Here is a 23782-nt window from a genome sequence, read left to right as displayed (position 1 = left end):
GCAGACGGATGTGAGGTTAGGCGCGAGCCGCGACCTTTGAAGGCAAGAAGGAAGTGCTTGGGCGTCGCAGAACTGGAGAAGCGGAGTAAGGTAGGCGAGGGCGCGGCGCGGGAAAAACGGCGGGGCGGCGGCGGGCCGCAGTGGTGGCCGCCCGCCGTGCGCGCCGGGCCTGCCTGTCGTCATAAGGCGGCGGCCATTTTCGGGGGCGGAGGCGGCCCGGGCGGGCGCTCGGGGAGCTGGCGGGAGGCGGGAGCGGGCGGGCCTGCGACGGCGCGGTGGTCGGGCGGCCTCAGCCACCCGGTAATCGCTTCTCTTCTCGGCCTCTCGTCCGTAGGGGGAGCAGTATGTCTGCGGAAGTCCCCGAGGCAGCCTCCGCGGAGGAGCAGAAGGTGAGTGTGCGCGCGTAGCGGGCCAGGGAGCCGTCGCTGCCGGAACCCGGCCTGGCGGCGGCCTGGCCCTGCCTGGAGCCGAGGGGCGCGGCCGAAGCCAGCCCGGCGCCGGTGCAGAGCGGGTGTGCCGCCCCTCCTCCCTGGGCAGGCCCGTCACTCCTTGGTCGGCGGTCCGCAGGAGCTCGGGTAGTTAGCGCCGGGCTGGTGCCGAATTGAGTATTCTCCGCGTTTGAAATGTGCCTTTTAACGCCTCGGTATCTCGGGGTTTTCTTAACCACTCATCTTTTTCGTTAGAGCCTTGAACCTTGTACGTGGAGCGTAAGGTTTCCCATGGGCTGCTGACCTAGGAACCTTTGTTTTTCCCTGGAATAACTAACTTCAACTACTTGTATTGTCTGCGTGCTCTTCACTTCAAAGGCGTGTCTCCTGTTTGGGCGGTGACTTAGACCTAGGTTGGAATTTCAGATCCAGTCATCGTTGGTCATGTAACCTTGGTCAGTTGCTGAACTCTTGCATCTGTAAAGTAATAGTAAGTCCTTGCTTGATACTGTTGTTGTTAGGCTTAAGTGCTCTGGGTAACAGTGCTTTGGCGCAACGTGTGCTTAGAAATGTGAGCCAGTGGGATTCGCATATAACTAAAAATTGGAATTTATTTTTTTCTTTTTAACCAATTTAGTTGATCGCTTTTTTGGTGTGGAAACATGGGGATATTTTGTAAATTCACTTGTAATATCTTGCTGGTGTAGAGAAATGTGCCACGGATCTGTGTGATTCAAATTACGAACATAAAGGCTTTATATTTTTGTAGGCTGGTGCTTGCTTCTTCCACCGTAATTATTTAGAGATTCAGAGGGCATTATCATAAATAGGATTTGGTCTAATACTTGGATTTTGTAAGGACTTCTGCTGAAGGTTACAGCCATGTCCCTAATCAGGCTGGAAATTTGATTAGTGTTCTAAACCCATTCCATATGTTCTTTACCATATTAACTTTTCCTAAATTGGATGGTTTTGTTATGATATTACTTGTAAAGTAACTGGAGAAAAAAAGACAGTGTAAATAATAGGCCAAGTCACTACATTATTCGAGAATAGTCCAATGAAAAGTTTGTTGGGTATTTTTCACACTTTGATAAAAATTGAACTTGTGGGAAAATAAAGAGAAGTATATATATCATATATATATGTATCTATAAAGATTGCAATCATTTATCATGTTGTTCATTATTTCTTTAGGATTTAGGAATCCAAATAAAATGGTCAAGCCATATCCCTGCTGTCTTGTCTTAAACACTAAATCAACCCCAGTTTCAACTGCTGATGTACAGTAATGTGCTATGTAATTTTCCTTTATGAGATTTGCTAGTATGTTCTTAAAGCGTGGAGTGTTGATTTCTGCGTTGTTAATGTTTTCACTTGGGACAGCCTAATATTATGTCTCTTAACAAGATTAAGGCTATCCTGAATGTTTTCTTATTGTATCTACATTAAAATTTTAATTCAGGTCCTTGGTTTTAGGGCTGTTGTCACTAACTCCAGTGTGAGTTAATAATATAATAATGTCCCTTCTTGAATTAAGGTTTGGCTGTAGCTGTTAAGTGCCTGTAGCATGGGTCCCGTCCCTAAACAGGAGGAGAATGTGCAGAGTCACTTCTCTGCTCCTGTGGGCCAAATCACCTGTTTCTTCTCTTTGGAAGAATAGTTAGATGACCTAAAAAAAACTAGATTATTGTCTGTGTACCCAATTGACCTTTCAATTAAAGCCAGAGTAAGTCAGCTAAAATATTTTTATAGTTTTATGGTACATTAGCCTATTGCCTCTGAAAAATTAAAATGAAGAGATGAGCCTGGCATGGAGTCACTGTCTAATCTGAATTATTGATTCAGTGTGGCATGTTTTTTTGCTGAAACTGAATTTCTAATATATTGAGAATATGGTAGCAGTTGTTAAACTGCAGGAGATTTTTGAGTTTGGCAGGTTAACACTCCCCTGGACCAAATGATCCCTCAGTTCTCCTTTTGTAAGAGTGGGCTGTGTAGTCGTAGGTACCTCATTTACATTTTAAATTTAGCTCTATTCTTTTTTCATTATTCTGGACAAATGGAGTAGTAAATGAAAGCTCTGACAAAGAAGTACCACAGAGGTGCTTAAATGTAAGATGGCAATTCAGATACCCTAGAATATGCTTATATTGTTCTTTAGATTATCAGTGACGTGAAAACAAAACATACTAGCAGAGACCTCGTGGATCCATCAGTCATCCACTTTGAGTAACATTAAGCTGAGACAGGCATGCAGTCTGATCCTGGGGGTAAGAAGGGGGATGTGGAGATTTAAAACATGTAATTCTGTAGTGAGCATCTTAAGCTTGGGCCCCTCCTTTATTTATCTTTTCTCCCATGGCCCCTAGCGTAGCATCTGGCATTGTTCTGAAAATGTTGGTTAAATGAATTTTTCTCCACACTTTCTGGTTGAACACACTGTCAAAGCACTGTGCCTATACCAGTGGCACTGCTAGTACTGCAGGTAGAAAAAAGAGAGGCTAGACCATGGTAATATAAAAAACCTTAGACCCAGTTAAATCTGAATGAAAGTAGGGGAATTTTTATATATATATTTTTTCATACATCTGTATATATGTGTGTGTGTGTATATATATATATATAGTGGCTTTTAGGGCTTCCCAGGTGGCTCTAGTGGTAAAGAACCCACCTGCCACTGCAGGAGACCTAAGAGATGAGGGTTTGATCCCTGGGTTGGAAAGATCCACAGGATCAGAGCATGACAACCCACTCCAGTATTGTTGCCTGAAGAATCCCATGGACAGAGGAGCCTGGCAGGCTACAGTTAATAGGCTTGCACAGAGTCTGAGACAACTGGAGTGACTTAGCATGCACACATATAGTGGCTTTTAATTTTTTAAAAGAAGATCTTAGTAGCAGATTCTCTAGAAAACAGTTTCTATTATAATGTTCATCATGTTCTTAGTAGGTTAAAAGGTATGCTGGTCGACTTCCCTGGCAGTCCAGTGATTAAGACTGCCTGCTTCCAATGCAGGGGGCATGGGTTTGATCCCTAGTTAGGGAACTAAGATTCCACTTGCCAAAAAAAAAAGATTATTGTTAATTGTAAAGAAAACCAGGGAGTTCCCTGGTGGATTAGTGGTTAGGATTCCGAGCTTTCACAGTAGAGGCCCAGGTTCAATCCCTGGTCCAGGAATCATTCTGCATGTCGAGCAGTGTGGCCAAAATAAAAAAATAAAAGGCATGTGTGGTGCTTTTGTGAGTGGTGAAAGAGGAAGAGAAATATTGTCTAAATTATTTCATTATGTCATCACTAAAGAGTGAATATAAATTGCCTTCCCATTTTCCAAGTTTTTAAAAAACTGGTTAATATTGGCATTTTCTGAGACTGTTTTTGACAGTACCTTCGGTAAGCAAAAGGCTCAAGATACATTCAGGAGCACAACCTGCTACTCCTGTTTGTGTGCAGCCATTGATTCTTAGCAGTCTAGAGGTAAATCTCAGAAAAGTTTTTAAAAGTTTCTTAACTTCTAAAAACCATTTGGAATATATTGTATTTGTTCATTCAGTAGACTTTTATTGGGCATCCGTTAAATGCCAGGCATTGGGCAAGCAGCAAGGACTTGGTAGAACTACAGAGTTTTTCCTTAGAGGTCGATAAGAGTATTAGTACCTTCCTGACAGTATACCAAAGGATTTGTTGGCTTTCATTAATCAGTGCATCAGTGAACATACTGTTGAGCAGATAGAGAATTTGTTCAAAGTGGTCAGATTTTTATTTGCTGATGTTGCTGTGTAACTTCTCTGCTCAGGGCCAAAGAGTGGTAATAATCATTCAAACGTGCTGTCAGTTCCATGACAGACTATAAACTAATCCTTAATTATTTGAATATATGTTTGTGTATACGTATGTTTGTGTGTTTATACCTTATGTCCCTGCTACTTAAAGAAAGGATAGCTACAGTATTTCAGTGGAGTAGTTCACAAAAATGTAAATGCCTCACATTAGTAAATGTTAGGCCGAGTTGTAGAGTGTATAACAAGGATTATTTGGGGCCATATGTTACTTGTCAAGAGACTATCAATCATTTAAAATATTGTTCTTAAATTTTTGGGTTTTTGTACATCATAAGCATATATCTGTTGCGATATCCTGGATTTCTCCTTCCTAGTTCATAGGTTAGAATGGAAGTTTCAAAATTCTAATGATGCTTCTTCCGCCCCTCCCCCCAAAGCTGTTATCAGCATATAGAAACTACTTAGCTAAATGCAGTCACTCATTCTAGCATGTTTCTTTAGAGTAGTAAAATTTCTGTGAAGGACAAAGGCTTCCTGGAGAGTAAAGTTTTGAAACCAAATTTGAATTTTTAAGAATACTTTATTCTTGGTTAAGTTGTCATTTCCTCTCTGTTGATTCTTTTTGTTGTATCTGTATTTCATTAATTTCTGTTTTTTACTTTCTCCTGTTTTCTTTGGGTTCTGTTCTTTGTCTTAACTTCTTAAGTTAGACCTAGGTCATTGAGTTTTAGTTTTAAGTCCTTAGACACTTGTGTTTTGCAACTTTGGTATGTGTAGAATTTTTATTATCAGTGAGCTCCAAGTATTTGTTTTATTCCGATGATTCCTTTTTAAACCATGAATTATTTAGTAATGTATTTTAGTTTCCAGATGACAGGGAAATAATTTTGAAATAATTGACTTTTAACTTCTGAATTGTAGTCAGATTGTGGTCTGTACCTTGACTACTTTGTCTTTCTTACTTGTCTGTATGAGGAAGAGGTGTTGAAATCTCCTATGCTGATAGTCTTGTCATTTGCTCCCTATCATCTGACTGATTTATATATTTTGATGCTTTTTTGAAATTAGAGGCATGAACATTAGATCCTCTGTATACCTAATAAAGCTTTTTGGTCTTTTTTCTCCTTTCTTGTTCTCCCCTCTTTTTTTCAACTGATTGATTTTCTTCCATTTTACCCCACTGTTAATTTGGAAGTTTTATACTTTAGTTCTGTTACTAAATTTATTCCCCCTGAAATTTTATTAAGCATCCTTAACTAAACAAATTGTAAAATTAGTATCATAAATCTTTTTCTGAATGAGACACAAACAGAATACTTTAAACATATATATTTTTACTCTGACCTTTTTTAGCCTCACATATTAAGATCTTAAAATCAGAAAAATGAATCTGTTAATTATTTCTTAATAAAGCTAGAGAAAATTAGAAAACTGACTCAGTATATATGCATATATACCAGTTTGTTTGCTATTTCCTTGTTTATCTCAAAATTTTTGAAGGATGTATTTTCATTCTAGCTGGAATAAATGCTCAAGAATTCCTTTGAAGGATGTCTAGAAATGCAGTCACACCAAATTTTGTGTCTTTTGTGTTTTTTAATATGATTGTAAGGATAAATTGCCCCAATTCTTTTAATTTCTGTTACAGCTTTTTTATTTTAAATCACTGTGAAGTGGAGTATTCCCATCAGACATCTCCAGGCTCCAGATGTTGATGAGGTTTCATAGGAATCAGAGTCAGGCATCTGGACTAGGCTGTCAGGTCACTTCTCCCCGTTACCCCTGTGTACACCCCCGTTACCCACAGCCCTGCCATGACCATCCTGGAGGCAAGGCGACTTTTTTTTTTTTTTTTTTTTTATAATAGTTCTAGCAAAAGTTATACAACAGTTTTATTGCCTTAAATTAACTTGCCAGTTTACCATACATACTTGGTATAATTGGCAATTTACATACATACTTCTGTCAGTTCACTTCAGTTCAGTCGCTCAGTCGTCTCTGACTCTTTGCAACCCCATGAATCACAGCACGCCAGGCCTCCCTGTCCATCACCAACTCCCAGAGTTCACTCAGACTCACGTCCATTGAGTCAGTGATGCCATCCAGCCATCTCATCCTCGGTTGTCCCCTTCTCCTCCTGCCCCCAGTCCCTCCCAGCATCAGAGTCTTTTGCAATGAGTCAACTCTTCGCATAAGGTGGCCAAAGTACTAGAGTTTCAGCTTTAGCATCATTCCTTCCAAAGTACACCCGGGGCTGATCTCCTTTAGAATGGACTGGTTGGATCTCCTTGCAGTCCAAGGGACTCTCAAGAGTCTTCTCCAACACCACAGTTCAAAACCATCAACTCTTCGGTGCTCAGCTTTCTTCACAGTCCAACTCTCACATCCATACATGACCACTGGAAAAACCATAGCCTTGACTAGATGGACCTTTGTTGGCAAAGTAATGTCTCTGCTTTTCAATATGCTGTCTAGATTGATCATAACTTTTCTTCCAAGGAGTGAGCGTCTTTTAATTTCATGGCTACAGTCACCATCTGAAGTGATTTTGGAGCCCCCAAAAATAAAGTCCGACACTGTTTCCATGGTTTCCCCATCTATTTCCCATGAAGTGATGGGACCAGATGCCATGATCTTTGTTTTCTGAATGTTGAGCTTTAAGCCAACTTTTTCACTCTCCTCTTCACTTTCATCAAGAGGCTTTTTAATTCCTCTTCACTTTCTGCCGTAAGGGTGGTGGCATCTGCGTAGCTGAGGTTATTGATATTTCTCCTGGCAATCTTGATTCCAGCTTGTGCTTCTTCCAGCCCAGCATTTCTCATGATGTACTCTGCATGTAAGTTAAATAAGCAGGGTGACAATGTACAGCCTTGATGTACTCCTTTTCCTATTTGGAACCAGTCTGTTGTTCCATGTCCAGTTCTTCTATACTTTGCATTATTTCCTGTCTTTTATATTACACAAATACTTTGTAGGAGATATTTCAATAAATTGCTCATTTTACCTGATTTTTTTTTATCAGTTGGTGTCCTCCTCTGGAGAACAGAAATCACTGAGGGTATATCAAACAGAAAGGGATATGGTTTAGGGGATTAGGTTACAAGGTTAGAGTTGCAAAAGAGGGAAAATGATGTTTCCAGAAGTGAGGAATTAAAAAAACTTTTGACCCTGCGAGAGTGAGCAGTATTCCGAACCCAGTGTCCTTGAGCCCCCATCTCATGTAGCAGCTACCATAGCCCCTGATCGTGAGCTTAATGCCCTTCTGCAAAACACACAGGCGCTGCTGCTGTCTGCATGTGTGTGGATCACCAGGAAGAAAATGCCTTTTAATCTGATATAGGTGCCACTGACAGACTCTTAAAGGAATTCAGTCTGGGAAATGTGCTTTCAGGCTTCTGTCGTGATTCAGAAGAGTGTTTAGAGAAGGGTAAGTGTGGGCTCAGTGTCCATGGATACAGTCCACTACCAGATGTGTTATTAATTCTCCACAAGCAAGTCTGGACCTATGTCAAAACATTGGTGAACATCCAAGCATTTGAAATTGCTTATTAATAAGCCCTGAAACTGTCTCCATCTGCCAAAGGTTTAAGAATGTTTCTGTATGATCCTTTAAAAGTATTGTAGATGTTTTGATTGGTGTTGACTACATTTTAAAAATGTAACTTTGGTCACATCTTGCACCTTCTTGGTATTAAATGTAGCTGAAATTTTGAATCCAACCACAAAGTTGCAGCTAGCAGGTACTTTCCATTGTGCTGTGAGTTGGGAAAGAAAGTTCAAGAATTGCTTAGTTTTTCTAGGACACATTACAGATTTATTGTAAATCTAAATATTTTGAGCTGTAGGTGCTATTTTGCCCAAAGTATTTTTCAGTAGGAAACAGTTTTGACTTAATTGAGCTGTTTCATTTAATTGGATATTATATATAAATATATGCATAAATGTATTCTTATTAAAACAAGGGAATGCCAGATAAAATGGCATATTGTGTACAACTTTTTTCCCGTGTGTATAAAATGGGGAAACCTGAATAAACACTGGAAACTAGGGAAAGTTAAAGAATATTTCTTAGATACAGAGAACTGATAAATAAGTGGAGAGCTCTCATTTCCCAGGCCTAAGAAAGCTGGATGGTTTTAGTGGAAATGTAGGATTCTATTAACATCCTTTAATTTGAAGGTGGTCAGGCTGTAATCAGGTTAGAGTCCTTTTCAACCAGTTTCCAAATTTAGCTTCAGCCTATCTAAAAAGCCATTGTACAGTGGACCCCTAGAGTAGGTCCCTCCCAAGTCCACTTCTAAATTAACCACTGTGAATACCTTGGGGCCATAATAGCAAAGTGAAGCCTCTGTGGTGACTACTCTGTTATACTTAATTAATGTCTCCAGCTTATCTAATGATAAGGCAAAAATCCATATAACTAAGTTCAGTTCATTTCAGTCGCTCAGTCATGTCTGACTCTTTACCGAATGAATCGCAGCACGCCAGGCCTCCCTGTCCATCACCAACTCCCGGAGTTCACTCAGACTCACGTCCATCGAGTCAGTGATGCCATCCAGCCATCTCATCCTCGGTTGTCCCCTTTTCCTCCTGCCCCCAATCCCTTCCAGCATCAGAGTCTTTTCCAATGAGTCAACTCTGCGCATGAGGTGGCCAAAGTACTGGAGCTTCAGCTTTAGAAGCATTCCTTCCAAAGAAATCCCAGGGCTGATCTCCTTCAGAATGGACTGGTTGGATCTCCTTGCAGTCCAAGGGACTCTCAAGAGTCTTCTCCAACACCACAGTTCAAAACCATCAATTCTTCGGCACTCAGCCTTCTTCACAGTCCAACTCTCACATCCATACATAACTACTGGAAGAACCATAGCCTTGACTAGACGGACCTTAGTCGGCAAAGTAATGTCTCTGCTTTTGAATATGCTGTCTAGGTTGGTCATAACTTTTCTCCCAAGGAGTAAGCGTCTTTTAATTTCATGGCTGCAGTCACCATCTGCAGTGATTTTGGAGCCCCCTCAAATAAAGTCTGACACTGTTTCCACTGTTTCCCCATCTATTTCCCATGAAGTGATGGGACCAGATGCCATGATCTTCGTTTTCTGAATGTTGAGCTTTAAGCCAACTTTTTCACTCTCCTCTTCACTTTCATCAAGAGGCTTTTTAGTTCCTCTTCACTTTCTGCCATAAGGGTGGTAGCATCTGCATATATGAGGTTATTGATATTTCTCCCGGCAATCTTGACTCCAGCTTGTGTTTCTTGCAGTCCAGCGTTTCTCATGATGTACTCTGCATAGAAGTTAAATAAGCAGGGTGACAGTATACAGCCTTGATGTACTCCTTTTCCTATTTGGAACCAGTCTGTTGTTCCATGTCCAGTTCTAACTGTTGCTTCCTGACCTGCATACAGATTTCTCAAGAGGCAGTCCAGGTGGTCTGGTATTCCCATCTCTTTCAGAATTTTCCACAGTTTATTGTGATCCACACAGTCAAAGGCTTTGGCATAGTCAATAAAGCAGAAATAGATGTTTTTCTGGAAGTCTCTTGCTTTTTCCATGATCCAGCGGATGTTGGCAATTTGATCTCTGGTTCCTCTGCCTTTTCTAAAACCAGCTTGAACATCAGGAAGTTCACGGTTCACGTATTGCTGAAGCCTGGCTTGGAGAATTTTGAGCATTACTTTACTAGCATGTGAGATGAGTGCAGTTGTCCGGTAGTTTGAGCATTCTTTGGCATTGCCTTTCTTTGGGATTGGAATGAAAACTGACCTTTTCCAGTCCTGTGGCCACTGCTGAGTTTTCCAAATTTGCTGGCATATTTAGTGCAGCACTTTCAGAGCAGCATCTTTCAGGATTTGAAATGGCTCAACTGGAATTCCATCACCTCCACCAGCTTTGTTCGTAGTGGTGCTTTCTAAGGCCCACTTGACTTCACATTCCAGGGTGTCTGGCTCTAGATTAGTGATCACACCATCGTGTTTATCCGGGTCGTGAAGATCTTTTTTGTACAGTTCTTCTGTGTATTCTTGCCACCTCTTCTTAATATTTTCTGCTTCTGTTAGGTGCATACAATTTCTGTCCTTTATTGAGCCCATCTTTGCATGAAATGTTCCCTTGGTATCTCTAATTTTCTTGAAAAGATCTCTAGTCTTTCCCATTCTGTTCTTTTCCTCTATTTCTTTGCATTGATCGCTGAAGAAGGCTTTCTTAAATCACCCTTAAATAATACTGGTAGAGTCATGATCACATTGAAGATAGCCCCACGTCAATTTTCAGGTCAAGTGATAGTCACTTTTTTGTCTAGTGTTTGAACAGATGGTTCAGCTGGTTTTTCAGCTGATTGCCAGCTGAGGTAGTTGACTCCTTTTGTATGGGCTGAGTTTTGAAACACTAGAATGATAAACAGTATGTTGATATGCTTACCTCAGAAAGAGACATAGTCTGGGATTGAGACTCTCATAGGAATAGCAGGTTTACATCACACATCTCACACTTGAGCTACCCTTTTTGAATAGAATGTCTGGCAGAATCACTGATACTATTTTGAGTCTCTGGCTGGGCACACATACATCAAGTGAATGAATGATGTGACCTCTGTAAAAGGAATGAAAATCAAAACATGTAGATGCATGAAGTGGCAGCTTCAAGGGAATAGAACACTTGAAACAGAAGGAAACATACACGTAAAAGAAGCCCCAGAGAAAGGATATATTTGACAGCAGCAGCTGTATTCTCAAAATCCTCTTAAGACTAAAAATGAGAAGAGGTAACAATGCATGAGGAAGTTGTCTCAGGTGAAAAAAAATATTGACCATCTATAAACTTGATTATAAAACATGCATGAATATACTTTTAAGGAAGTTATATGCAAAGATTACATGAAGTTGTTTCTTCAGTTCCTAGATTAATATGATTACTTGCTGCTTTATAAGATCAGTAGGCTTGGCATATTTATGGATAGTTTTTCTGCTTTTTTACTGCATAAATAGCTTAGAAGAATCAGGATATACAGAGGTGTGTGATTTTGCTGAGCTGGTGGGCAGAAATGAGCCCATTAGCTAGAAAGTGTACCTTGCCATTGCCCAGCCTCCCCTATCTAGGCAGCGCTATTTTTGTTCATTCTTTCTTCTGCAGTACTTGCCATGAAGTGGTAAACACTGCTTTCTTGTAAAATACCATTTCAGGGGATTGCCCCAACAGTCCAGTGGTTAAGACTTCATGGTTCCACCGCTCAGGTCGAGGGTTCTATCCCTGGTGGGGAACTAAGATCCCACATGCTGTGTGGCATGGACAAAAACAAAAAACAAATGTATCATTCTCTGGAAGAAAGAAGGCTATATCTCGACTACTGTTGAAAGTGAATAGTCTTTAAAATATTGATAGTCCTTGAACAGAAAACATATTTTCAGTACATTAAAGAATAGGATCTTTGGCATGAACAGTGCTTCCCATTAAATATGGGGAGAAATTAGGCAATAGAATCTAAGGATTGACAGATGGTGTTTCTCTCCTTTAAAAATAACAGGGTCTTATGCTTTGAGTTATTCAAGGAAAATGTATCAGATAAGTAAGCTGCTGTTAATTTCTACTAAAAAATCTCAGAGCTTCCAATTAAACATGATTTTGAATAAACACGAGGTCAAAAAGATTTTTTTTATTTTAACATTATTAAGGTAGTTCTCTAAATATGGGCAGAGAGCTGCTGCATTCCATAGAAGGTGAATAACTATAAATGTATTATACATGACCGGAAAGTAATGGCAAGCAAGACTTCAGAGCTGAGCTATCTTGGTATTTTTATCCAGTGTGTGGGGTGCATCACAGCTATAATAGAACTATCACATGGATCATTTAAAAAACAAGGCAGATTTTTAAAGCCTCTGTGCTTGGTTTCTTAGTCAGATGCTGCATTATTTGGCATTCGACAACAAAAGTCGGAATCCAGATATTTAAAAGGTGGAATTATCTAAAATAACTGAATTGTAATACAGAAGTAATTTATTTAAAATTATTTCAGGAAATGGAAGATAAAGTGACTAGTCCAGAGAAAGCTGAAGAAGCAAAATTAAAAGCAAGGTATCCTCATCTGGGACAAAAGCCTGGAGGTTCCGATTTTTTAAGGAAACGATTGCAGAAAGGGGTAAGTGCTCACATGTAAATCTTCGACTGTTTACACCCTGTGAACTCTGTGCTGAAAGAGGCTGTGAAATGGGTGCCTGTATTTATACCTCTGTACCTTACTACCAGATATGTGTGTGTGCACTTACATGTTGAAATCTAGTTATATGTGGATTATTTTCTCAAATCAAATTGCAAGAGAATATCTTTTCTGGCTTTATTGAGTTATAATTGATATGTAACATTATGTAAGTTAACAGTATAGTGTGATAATTTGATACATATACATACCATGAAATACTTAACATAGTGAGGTTAACTAACACATCTTTTACCTCACATAATTACCATTTTCTTCTTGTTACGGTGAGAACATTAAAGCTCTGCTCTCAAGTATATAATCCAATATTGTTAACTGGAGTGAACCATGTTGTCCATTTTTTAGATCCCTGGAACTTATTCATGTTATAATTAAAAGTTTGCACCCATTAACAGTTAAATTTCCCCATTTCCCCTAGCATTCATCCACTGGCAACCACTGTTCTACTCTGTTTTCTGTGAGTTTGATTATTCTAATTCTACATATAAGTAATACCACACACTAATTGTCTTTCTAAGAAAAGAAAATTTTTAAAAGTTTAAAAGTGGCACAATATAGAGTGGCATTTTTATATAGCATGAAAGAATGCCATTCACAGCTTTGAAAAATAGGATGACAAGGAAGAATTATAACAATTTAAAATTAAAATCCTTATTCTGTGAAAAGTAATTTGATGGGAAAATCATTACAAAAATGATAGTATTTGTAACATATAAAATAGTTTTTCAAATATACAAGAAAAACATTAAGATGCCCTAGATAAAGGATTTTAACAGAGGAAGTATTGTTATTAAAACACAGAAAAAAGTGTTTATACAGGATAAAAATCAATGAAATGTAAATTAGCACAATTATTTATTTGTATTAGTAACTGTAATTTTAAAAAGTATAATTATAAAGACCATAATATAGGGGATACATAGACAAAAGCAGAATGGGAGACATGTTCTACATTCTGTGTAAAATGTATTTGTGCCAAGTCTCATTTTGAAATGATACCACCAGATGTGGTTTTAATATGAATTATATAATAATCTTTGATTGTTAAATTACTATTTGAATTTAGGGTTTAACTGATTATTAGTGTTTAGGAAGCTCTATTTTCCTTTGCTAATTTTCAGCACAGCTTGTACCAGCAGGCTTTCTTCCAACAGTCAGGCTGTTGTCTTTGTCATTTTTCTCTAGCTTCAACTATTTATGACTTGTAAGTATTTTCAAGTTAGAATTTATATACATTGTATCTTGGAGTTGGTGTTATAGATGTAAATAATTGTCAGTAAGAAAATGCCACTTAAATCAAGAAATAATTATGTAGAATTTGAGATGGGAGCTCTTGAAAAATTTTGTATTTTACCAAAATGTCAGTGAATAAGCACTTTAAGAGAAGTCAAATCTTATATTCAACTATATCATTTCTTACTATGTTAAAAGATTTTTATTTTTCAAAAAATATCTGGTCACATGATTTTAGTTTTCTTCTGTTGTAATGGCAAACTTGCAGATTGTCTTAGTATCTTTAACCAGTTTCTCACTCATTTGAGAAGGTCAGTTGCATATCATTTATATTAAGTTTCTTTCTGTTTTATGTACTCCATGTTACTCAGATACCTATTTTTAGGCTTTAAACAATATGAGATGTGAGGGATATCAAGCAGCAGTCTGTCCCATGTTTTTTATGTTTGTGAAGTTTATGAGGTCCCCCAAAACTGAGGATCCAGTTTTAAGAAACATGACCTTAAAGGTAAACACTGTCACTTAGGTGATCCGTTCGTGCCAGTGCAGTTATAAATACGGTTGTAAGTATGGCCCTTAAATTGGGAGTGGGAGAAAGCTCTTAAAAAGTAAGATGATACAGAGTATGTTGGGGTTTTTCTTTCCCCACTTAAAAGCAAAATTTAAAAATTGTTAAAGACATGACGTTGCCATCTTGAACTGTTTCTTTTCCCACATGAAAAACTTTGATTGATTTTAGTTTTTTTCTAGCCATATTACATAAATTTAATTCCTTTATCTCAAGCAGAGTAGCCTAATCAGTTAAGTGAGAGCCTCTTATGATGAATCTTTGGTTACTATAAGTAGAAGTGGAGTCGCTCAGTCTTGTCCAACTCTTTGTGACCCCATGGACTGTAGCCTACCACGCTACACCATCCATGGAATTTTCCAGGCAATAATAGTACTGGAGTGGGCTGCCATTTCCTTCTCCAGGGATCCTCCCAACCCAGGGATTGAACCTGGGTCTCCCACATTGAAGATAGATGGTTTACCATCTGAGCCACCTAGAATAGCTATTGTTAGAAACTGACTTTACTACATTGGAGAAAATCTGCCTAAAATTTGCACTGTGTGTTAAATTTCTCATTTTGTGCTTTTGATTCTAAAAAATTTGGCAGGCTGCTTTCTCTTTTAGAGGCTACTAAACTTAAGAAGTAGCTCACTAATATATAGTACATCAGAAATTCTGGGATTCTTTTTTTTTTCACTGTATTCATTTTATTATATTTTTAATTTTTTTTGGAGTATTGTTGATTTATAATGCTGTGTTAGTTTCATGTGTACAGCAAAGTGAATTACACATATAGCTATATCCACTTTTTTTTTTGTTTTTTTAGATTCTTTTCTCATTTAGGCCATTACAGAGTATTAAGTGGAGTGCCTTGTGCTATACAGCAGGTTCTTATTTGTTAGTTATCTATTCTATAGTAATGTATATACTATTATCAGTCCCAGTCTCACAATTTACCCCTTCCCCCACAGTAGACTCATTTTAAAACATACAGAAATGAAGCTGCAGCAAATCTTCCTGGTCCAAGTTTCCTACTCTTTGTCTCTTGGCCTAACGTTAGGTGCTTATAAAAGAATAGTCCCTGGAGGAAGGCAGCTGATGAGACCTTTTTTTAGGCCACTGAACAACCTTAAACTAAGCTGTGATTTCCTATTTCCTCCATTTACCACCCGAGTTATCTCTAAAATCTCAAAAAGAGTATTTATATTTTCCCCCCTTCGCCCTTTGTCCAGGTCCTCATCTCATATCTGGATTATTCTTCTTGCCTATTCTGTGGGCTCTGAGTAACCACAGCATCTTGAGTATTTAAGACAGTATAATAGTGGATTCAGGTGGCTTTTGTCCATTTTTGTATCTCTTTTCATGATTCACATAGTGCCTTGTGTAGTATAGCAGGCATTCATTAAAGGCAGGCTAAACACGATAGGTGAAAAGTAGGAATCTGGCAAATTCACCTGTTTTTACTTTGGAACAGACCAGTTTATGTAGATTAGCTATATTAAGGTTGATCTTTAGTCCAGAATTTCTATTTCAGTGATAAAAGGGTATGGTGTTTACCTATTCATCTCTCCAACTAAAAAGAGTAATTGTTATACTTAGTGGCTTAGGTGAAAAACGGTGATATAGAATAGGGTTATGTATTTTAAATGATAATTTCTATTCAGTTTATTTCTTCTATTACCCTAGCATTTATATTTGAACCTTTAATTTTAGTGAACTGCTTTAATTCAAGTAAATGGTTTAAATCGTAACAGAAAATTTCATCTTAGTTGCCAGAGTACCAGCATCTATGAATAGTTTTCATAATTGTAAGCTTGATTGAAGATGGGTGGCACATCCCAAACACAAGTTAGTGAGTATGTGTGTGTTTTTCCCCAAAATCATTTAAATAGGAATTTAACCTAGGTGTTTACATTAGTAAATGAAAGGCTTGCCTCCCACTCTAAAGTCCAGGGCTATTCACTCCCAATAGATTGATTTGGAAGTTGATGTTAATCTTGAGGGTTCCATACTGGAACTAGAATGGTGTAAGTAAGCCTGAAGAAGGTATCCTTGCCTGACTTCTCACTTACTGACTTGAGATAAAATTCACTGTAGAGACATAACTATTTCACATAATTGATGTTTGCTTTTTTTCTAAACTTTAGGCTTGTTTTATATTGACAGTATAGAGTCACATTTATATCTTAAATGAGTGTAATTGCATAAAAACTTTTTAAACTCTAGTCTGAATTCTTCTTTTTTTCTCTTGTAGCAAAAATATTTTGATTCTGGGGATTACAACATGGCTAAAGCAAAAATGAAGAACAAGCAACTTCCTACTGCAACCCCGGATAAGACAGAGGTCACTGGTGACCACATTCCCACTCCACAGGACCTTCCTCAACGGAAACCATCTCTTGTTGCTAGCAAACTGGCTGGCTGATTAAAAAGAGCTGAACTGCATGAATCTTCTAATTCCCATTATTTCTCCTTAATATGTTACTCCCCTGCTTTTTATTTCCTTTTACTCCCTATGTCATTTGAGAGTGATGGCTTTGCAGGTAGCGGTAGTGTGTGCTGCTATTTTAAGGGAATATACATGTGTAGAGTTTTGATTAGTTTAACAGTGCACTGATGAAAAGAACACGTTAGAGCAACATAAAGTAATCTACTTGAAAATAATTGTATATATTACCTAACTTCTAGTGTAGGGCTGGATCCAACAAGTAACTAACAAGTTTTGCAGTTTTAATGTTGGCTTTCTTTAATTCATCTTAACTATAGCTTTGTATGTTATTCTTATTTGATATAACCTCTACTGTTGGTTTCTTCTGGATTTTCCTTTTGGGTTTTGTAAAACAGAAGTTTAAGACCACAAGTTATAAGAAAGGTCACATATTTCAAACACAAATAAATGGGGCTCCAAAAGATTTGTATCCTGTGCTTGAACGTGAATGGCCTTAAATCTGTTTCAGCTTTAACAATAGAACTTTACTTGGGCAATATTTGCCCATTCTGGTGTAACTTACGTGACTCTATTGCTTAACAGCTGCTGTTGAAGCTAGTGTTCTTGTTCCGTTCTATAGTGTTCAGAATACCTTTTGTCATTGAAGATGTGAATGAAGTGTGCATGTGCATCGACTGTTGAATTCACTTTTGTGCCATTTTTGTAAATACAATAGTTTTGCACAGCCTCTCACAACTGTCTGTATTACTTTCACATATTAAAGAGTAGATAATGTGCCAACCAGAAGCACAAGAGTTCCTACAAAAAACTCTGTATGTCATTAGAGCTTTTGTATAGTAAGAGTAGTTTATAGTCTTGGGGTTATGGAATACCAAACTGAAATCTTTGCTCAGTCTGCCATAGACTTAAGCTTTTTCATTTGTTAGTAGTACCCATGATATTCAGTGGCCTTGTGCAAATATGGTATGTTGCTTAGGCATATCTTTTGTCCTATGCAGAACGTTTCATTTTGACTTTTATGAAAATTACTATTCATATAATTTATATAAACTTTTTTAATGTAGAAACTTTTTACTTCCACAGTCAATTTAGGGGACACTAGAATAAAATACTTTGCTCTTGTGGCCCCTCCCTTCTGTTTTTTGCTTCTTTGACTCACATTGTGTTGGGCTGTGCGATTCAGCCTTTTCAGAAACATAAGTGTCTGTATGTTCACTCTTGAAATTTGCTCTGCTGAATGCTGTATTTTCTAACCCAATAATTACATTTTCCTTATAATTTCTCAGTTGTTAACCACTCTTAATCCTGTATTATTACTAACTGACAGTTGTTTAAATAAAAGGAAATTTATAATAAAACAAGTATTTGAGAAGATTGGCCCAGGAATCTAGTCAGGATGAGCTGAATTTTAAGTAGTAATAATAAGCTAAGACTTGTGACAGTTAGAGCAATTTACATGACAGGTGGAACAGATAATATGTATTTAGATATTTTGCTTCTATAGATGTCATTTTAATAAAATGTAAATTTAATTGTATGTGTGGTTTGTCTAGTTAGTAAGAACTTTAATTAACAGACTGCTGGGACAAATCTGCTGGTCTTTTAAGAGCTCTTCCCATAAGTTGTGATGTTGTAGCATGATGCAGAGGATCTGTAGCCTGAGATGATAGTGCTTTTTTCTCCTTTGACTTGTGCAGGGCCTCCACCTCTTTTGAGTCCAGGCATCTTTTCTGGATCTTGGCTTCATTAGATACTTGCTTTCCTTTAATCCCAAATCACCATAGATGGTGCGTAGAGCATGGCACCTGCACCTAAAGGCTGCCTAGCACTCTGAGGAAAGCTTGCTGACTATCTTCCTGCTCCACCCACCCCAAAAGAACAACAAAATCAATAATGTGCTAATTTGTTACTATAAGGATTGGTGGTTTTAGTTTTAGTCGCTAAGTTGTGTCCAACTCTTGCGACCCCATGGACTGTAGCCTGTCAGTCTCCTCTGTCCATAGGATTTTCCAGGCAAGAGTACTGGAGTGGGTTGCCATTTCCTTCTTCAATTATAAGGATCAGTTATACATAAATAGATTCGTAATGAGAGTAAGTAGGTTATTCAAAAGCATGTATAATCATTATAGGATTGATTTATGAATTACAAAATACCCAAAGTAGAATTTCTGTAATCTCTAGTGGGGTTTGGGTTTTGTTTTTAATGACTACTTGGAAGCTGTCACTGTTAAATTCACACACATCAGATTAATCTGAAAAACCATGTTGTTCTTGGTTATAGTAGGACTCCTGCTATGGTTTGCAATAAGTGATATAATCTCTGCCTGAGTTTTAGTTTGTAAAATAAATACTAATATTAACCTACCTCAAAACTTGTTGAGGATCTGTGAAATACTGAGTAAGTGCCCAAAATAAAATATTGTCTTTTTATTAAAAGTAAGTTTCCTCATTAAACCAGCCTGCCTTCTGTAAAGTCACAATGATTGAAATCTCAGGATTTTCCATCAGGAGAGCGGTCATGTAGGACTTGTAGGTTTAAGTAATTACTTAGTCTCCATTATTGGTGCTTGGGATAGAGGTTATACATTTTTATATTTCTGTTCTGCTTCTTAGCTCAGTTTATTGAAGGTATAGTTGCAGGCTGTTTCACCATTTCTTGAGTGAAGATTTTTGAATAAGATGGGCTTCATCAAACATTTTTATGGTTTCAGAATTGTGGTTTGAGAAATGGCCAATTTAAATCATTGTCCTTATTTTAAATGTATGTTGGCATAAACAAGTTGGAGAAAAATACTTCATGAAAACCAGCTAAAATAAATTACCTGTTTCATGTCCAGTAGCTCCTATTTGATAGTACAGTTCTTAGAAACATTTCATTTTTAAAGACTATATCTGAGTAAAACAATTCTAGTTATTGGCATGTTGGGATAGTAAGAATTGTTGGATTGTTTTGATGAACTGGAAGGAGCATGTTTGCAGTCTCTTTACAAGTTACTCAGTATTCTTGTGCTGCTCACCTAAAAAAAAACGTTTTAACTGTTCATCAAGGCCTGTATTTGTTCTTACTTAGCTTGGAATTTGTTCCCTGTTTTATTTGATGTAACAGAACTATACCTCTAAATGTTTATTGATACTTTTTACTAAATCAGACAGGTATTCTTCCTCAGTCCAAATTAGTGAAGTCTCATCAACACTGAAATGTGAGTGCTACTTGAATTGTGCCCCAAACTCTGGTGATTCAGGGGCAGGTATCCTGTAGGAAGGGCATGTCTGAGTGGCAGCAAAGAGTTTCTCTGGTGGCCTTTCCACGTTTCCCCAACATTCAGACACATTTCTTCATTTTTCATTTTCCTTTTCCACCTCATTTTCCTTCACTTCTCCCCTGTTCCCATCCCTGCCTATCTCTTAAGCCCCCTGATGGCATTCAGTAAAATATTTAGGTTTGATAAATTATCAGTCCTTTGATATTCTCCCCAATATACCACAACTGTAGACCCACTTAGAATTTTCTAAAACACTATCCTCATCTGGAAGTGACAGCTTTGAGCCACTGTCCTAATTCTGCAATTCAGCATGCACTGCCAGCCTTCCCCCATGTCCCTTCTCCCACCTTATCCCTTCTCCCCCTGACACACCACACCACACCTTGTAAAACTGGGATTGATAATCTAAGGATAAAAATGCTGATTTTAATAACCTTCACTAGTTCCTGCCTTTTAAGGTAGGTAGGCCTATGGGTTTTATTCTGGAAATCACTGATGGGTCACACCATTATGTTTGTATTATGTTATTTATCAACTAAACAGCATTTGGAAGAAAAATCCAATTTCTTTAATATGCCCTCATCTTTTACAGCATCTCTTATTTGTGATGCAATAGGACACTTGCCTGTATTAAAAGGGCCAAAAGTAAATGCCTTTTTTTGTTGAACATGTCTATAGAGTTGGCAGTTAATGCTGAAATTTGTCAAGTAGCCCTTCCAAAATTAAACTTGTAAAATACACAAAAAATAAATGTCTACCTAGTATCGATTTTATTTGCCGTTTTTGTCTCATTTAAGTGTTACATGGTTTTTTGGTATATTTTCTGAAGTTGATCCCTTTAGATTTCAGCTACTGTGATATTCAGAAAGAAGTTGACTATTAGAGTCTTAAATTTTGTTTCAGTTTAAAGTTGGTTTATGAGTTCCTGGCAGTCTAATTTATATTGGTAGAGACTTTGTAATTAAGATTAACATGAAATATTTGCAGATTGAGTCTTTTCTACCTCATGTATAAAACACTCAAGTACAGTACTGTCAGGAAGGTTTAGGAGACAACCTGAGAAATTGTATGTACACACACTTTACCACCAACTCTGGGGTTGGTTGAAAATTTGTATATAACTTTACACTGCCCCCCTTATCCGTTGTTATACATCCACGAATTCAACCAACCTCGTGTGTGTAGTAGTGTAGTACATATTTAGTGAAAAATTCCACCTAGAACTGGTCCTGTGCAATTCAAACCCCTGTTAAGGGTCAACTTTTTTTTTTTTTTTTAATATGTGTGTGTGTGTGTGTGTGTGTGTGTGTGTGTGTGTGTGAGAGTTGCACAATCATGTCCGACTCTGCGACCCCATGGACTGGAGCCCACCAGGCTGTTGTCCATGGGATTCTCCAGGCATGGATACTGGAGTGGTTTGCCATTTCCTTCTCCAAAAGTTAATACAAGGTAGAAGTATTAACATTCCTTAAGAGAAGTAGAGATAACGTTCTGGGAAGTCTAGAGGAATACATTATTCAGTCTAGGGGATAAATGGAATGGGTAGTAATCGGGAATTTGAGAGGCACTTTTGAGAGGTTGCTGTAGTCATTGGTGGAGGAAAAGGGAGGAAGAAGAGCATTTTAAGTAGAGAGCTGTTATTTTCGAATAGTCAAGGAGCTAGGAAAATGTGGCTCTGAATAAGGAAGTTTGGTTGGAGATCATGGCGTGTGAAGGTAACTTGATTTTTCTCTGTAGCGTTATCCTTCCTTCCAGCCTTTAACTCAGTAAAGGACACCTCTGTGCACTTGCCCACTGGAGTACTCAAACCAACTTTGGAAGTTACCCTTCATTCCTCAGAGGCTGTAACCAACATCCACCAAACTGCACACTGAATTTGTCGATTGCTCTTCACTGCTGGCACCATGCCCCGAGCCAGGATTTCCTACCTGGACAACTGCTGTAGTTCCTAACGTGCCACTTTCCACTCCTGCTCCCTGAGCATGCTGCATCCTGCCCATTCCCCCTGCCCATCTCACTTGCATTCTTAAATCATATACCCAAGATCTTTTTGCCTGTGTTGAATTTGGGTTTCTTTTCCATTAAACACAGCACTGGTTCCTAGTTTGGCTAGCTCTTTTTCATTCTCAACTCAAATTTAACTTCCTTGGAGGAAGTCTTAATTTATTATTGCCTCACTAGCACCTAGAAACAGCTTACACATACTCATGCTTGTTGAACAGATAAAGTGAATTGGAATATTTATTGGAAATTAAATGAGAAACCAGGTTAAGGATATGGATGCAGAGAGATTATGCTTGATTCTCCATCTTGGTCATGTCTAGTGTTTCCTTCCTTGCAGTAGGCCTTTATACCATAAAATGGTTTTGTTGTTTGAACTCATAACTTTTTAGAAAAACTTTTTTTTTCATTTGCACTGAATGCAGCAAGTGCCTTCAGTGGGATGTCAATTGCTGGCATCAAAATGATAGAACCAAAACCTGGTTCTAAATTAATAATTAGATTTCTTTTCCTGCTCCTAGCTTTTTTAAAAGGTAAAACTATACTCGTAGTGATTCTGCAGTGAAGTAGTATAGAAGTACATGGTGCAAAGCTAGGGATCACAAAATATGCCTCCACCACCAAGCTGAGGTCCCTAGAGGGAGAACTACTGGGCACATTCAAGCTGTTTCTTCTGGTCGTCGGCTCCATGGCTCTCACTGTTTCTTGATTTGTTAATTTTATACATAAATTAATAGTTTTCTGGACTGATAAAGGAGGATTAAGTTTACATTCCCTCCTCCTCCTTCTAAGATCATATCACTACTTCTGATTCCTTTATAGGCTTCTTTACAATGTCTAATAATATATTTTCAGCATTATTTCTTTACCTATTGGCTGTCAAACCATTTCTGGTCTCTAGTGTGTAAGAGGACAATTTTAACATCACTATCCTTCCTTTGACTCACTTTGCTTCTCGGCTTTTGTCATATGTTCTTACAATTCCCTTATTAAGGTTGGTAACTTGCCTTCTATTTTACAATCATTATTAAGAGTCCTCTTAGGTTTATAGGTTGATAACAGTTCACTGCAGATCACAGGGCATACTCTGATTTTTAATTTCTTACATAGCCTTTTGTTTTTCTTGGTGTTTCTAATTATTTTCCCCTCATCCTTTTGGCCTATATCATAGCCACAATTATTTTAATATCTTCCATCATATCAAGTATTCTGTAGAGTCCTTTGGCTCCAATTCCCCTGTAGGCATGTCTCCTTGCTTCAGTCTGAACCTGTTGCTTTCTTATCCTAACACACAGTTGTCACCTTGGGACTTAGCTGCTCTCCCAAACTGAATCCATTATTTTCTAGGTAGTATGTATGGCAACATTGCCTTTTACCAGTATCTTAGGTCAGATTCCCCAGAAGTGGGAACTTCTCTAGAAGTTGAATTTCTTTATTTTTTAAAAATGTCATGGCTCTTTTGTGTATATATCACGAACATCTTTCTCCAGTCTGTGGCTTGCCTTGGTGATATTTACTGATAACATTCCTAGTTATATTTTAGAATTTAATTCAGACATACCTTTGAAATTAATTCAAACATCCCCTCTTGTACATCATGTTAATTGTTTCATTTTCAGAGATACAATAACCATTTCCACAGAACACTATTTTAGCCCTTAGGCATGATACATTTTAATTGCCTTCATTCAGTTATCCTCTTTTCCAGGCAAAATATTTTATTTTGCTGTAGCACTTAGCCCAGTGTCTGGCTGTTTTAAGTGCCCAATAAATATTTTCTGAAAGAAAATTATACCCTTGGGATTGTAACCATTCCCACTCACCCCATTCACCCCATATACCACACTATAATGGTCAGTATTCT

General features: G+C 38.0%; 1 protein-coding gene across 2 annotated transcripts; it reads left to right on the top strand.

Annotated features, from left to right (window-relative positions):
* Positions 1–20685, top strand: ARPP19 (cAMP regulated phosphoprotein 19). 2 transcript variants are annotated; one of them, XM_018054219.1, is made up of 4 exons: positions 1–90; positions 335–389; positions 12222–12344; positions 16460–20685. In XM_018054219.1, exons 2-4 carry the CDS (start codon positions 345–347, stop codon positions 16628–16630), a joined length of 339 nt encoding a protein of 112 aa, XP_017909708.1. In that variant the 5' UTR covers positions 1–90; positions 335–344; the 3' UTR covers positions 16631–20685. The 2 variants fall into 2 exon arrangements, with proteins under 2 accessions (XP_017909708.1, XP_013822586.2); XM_013967132.2 differs by lacking the exons at positions 1–90; positions 335–389 and adding an exon at positions 805–918.

This window comes from Capra hircus, chromosome 10, assembly GCF_001704415.2.
Source record: "Capra hircus breed San Clemente chromosome 10, ASM170441v1, whole genome shotgun sequence".
Taxonomy (NCBI): domain Eukaryota; kingdom Metazoa; phylum Chordata; class Mammalia; order Artiodactyla; family Bovidae; genus Capra; species Capra hircus.
The sequence above is the reverse complement of the archived record's forward strand: the minus strand, read 5'-3'. Positions and strand labels throughout refer to the sequence as shown.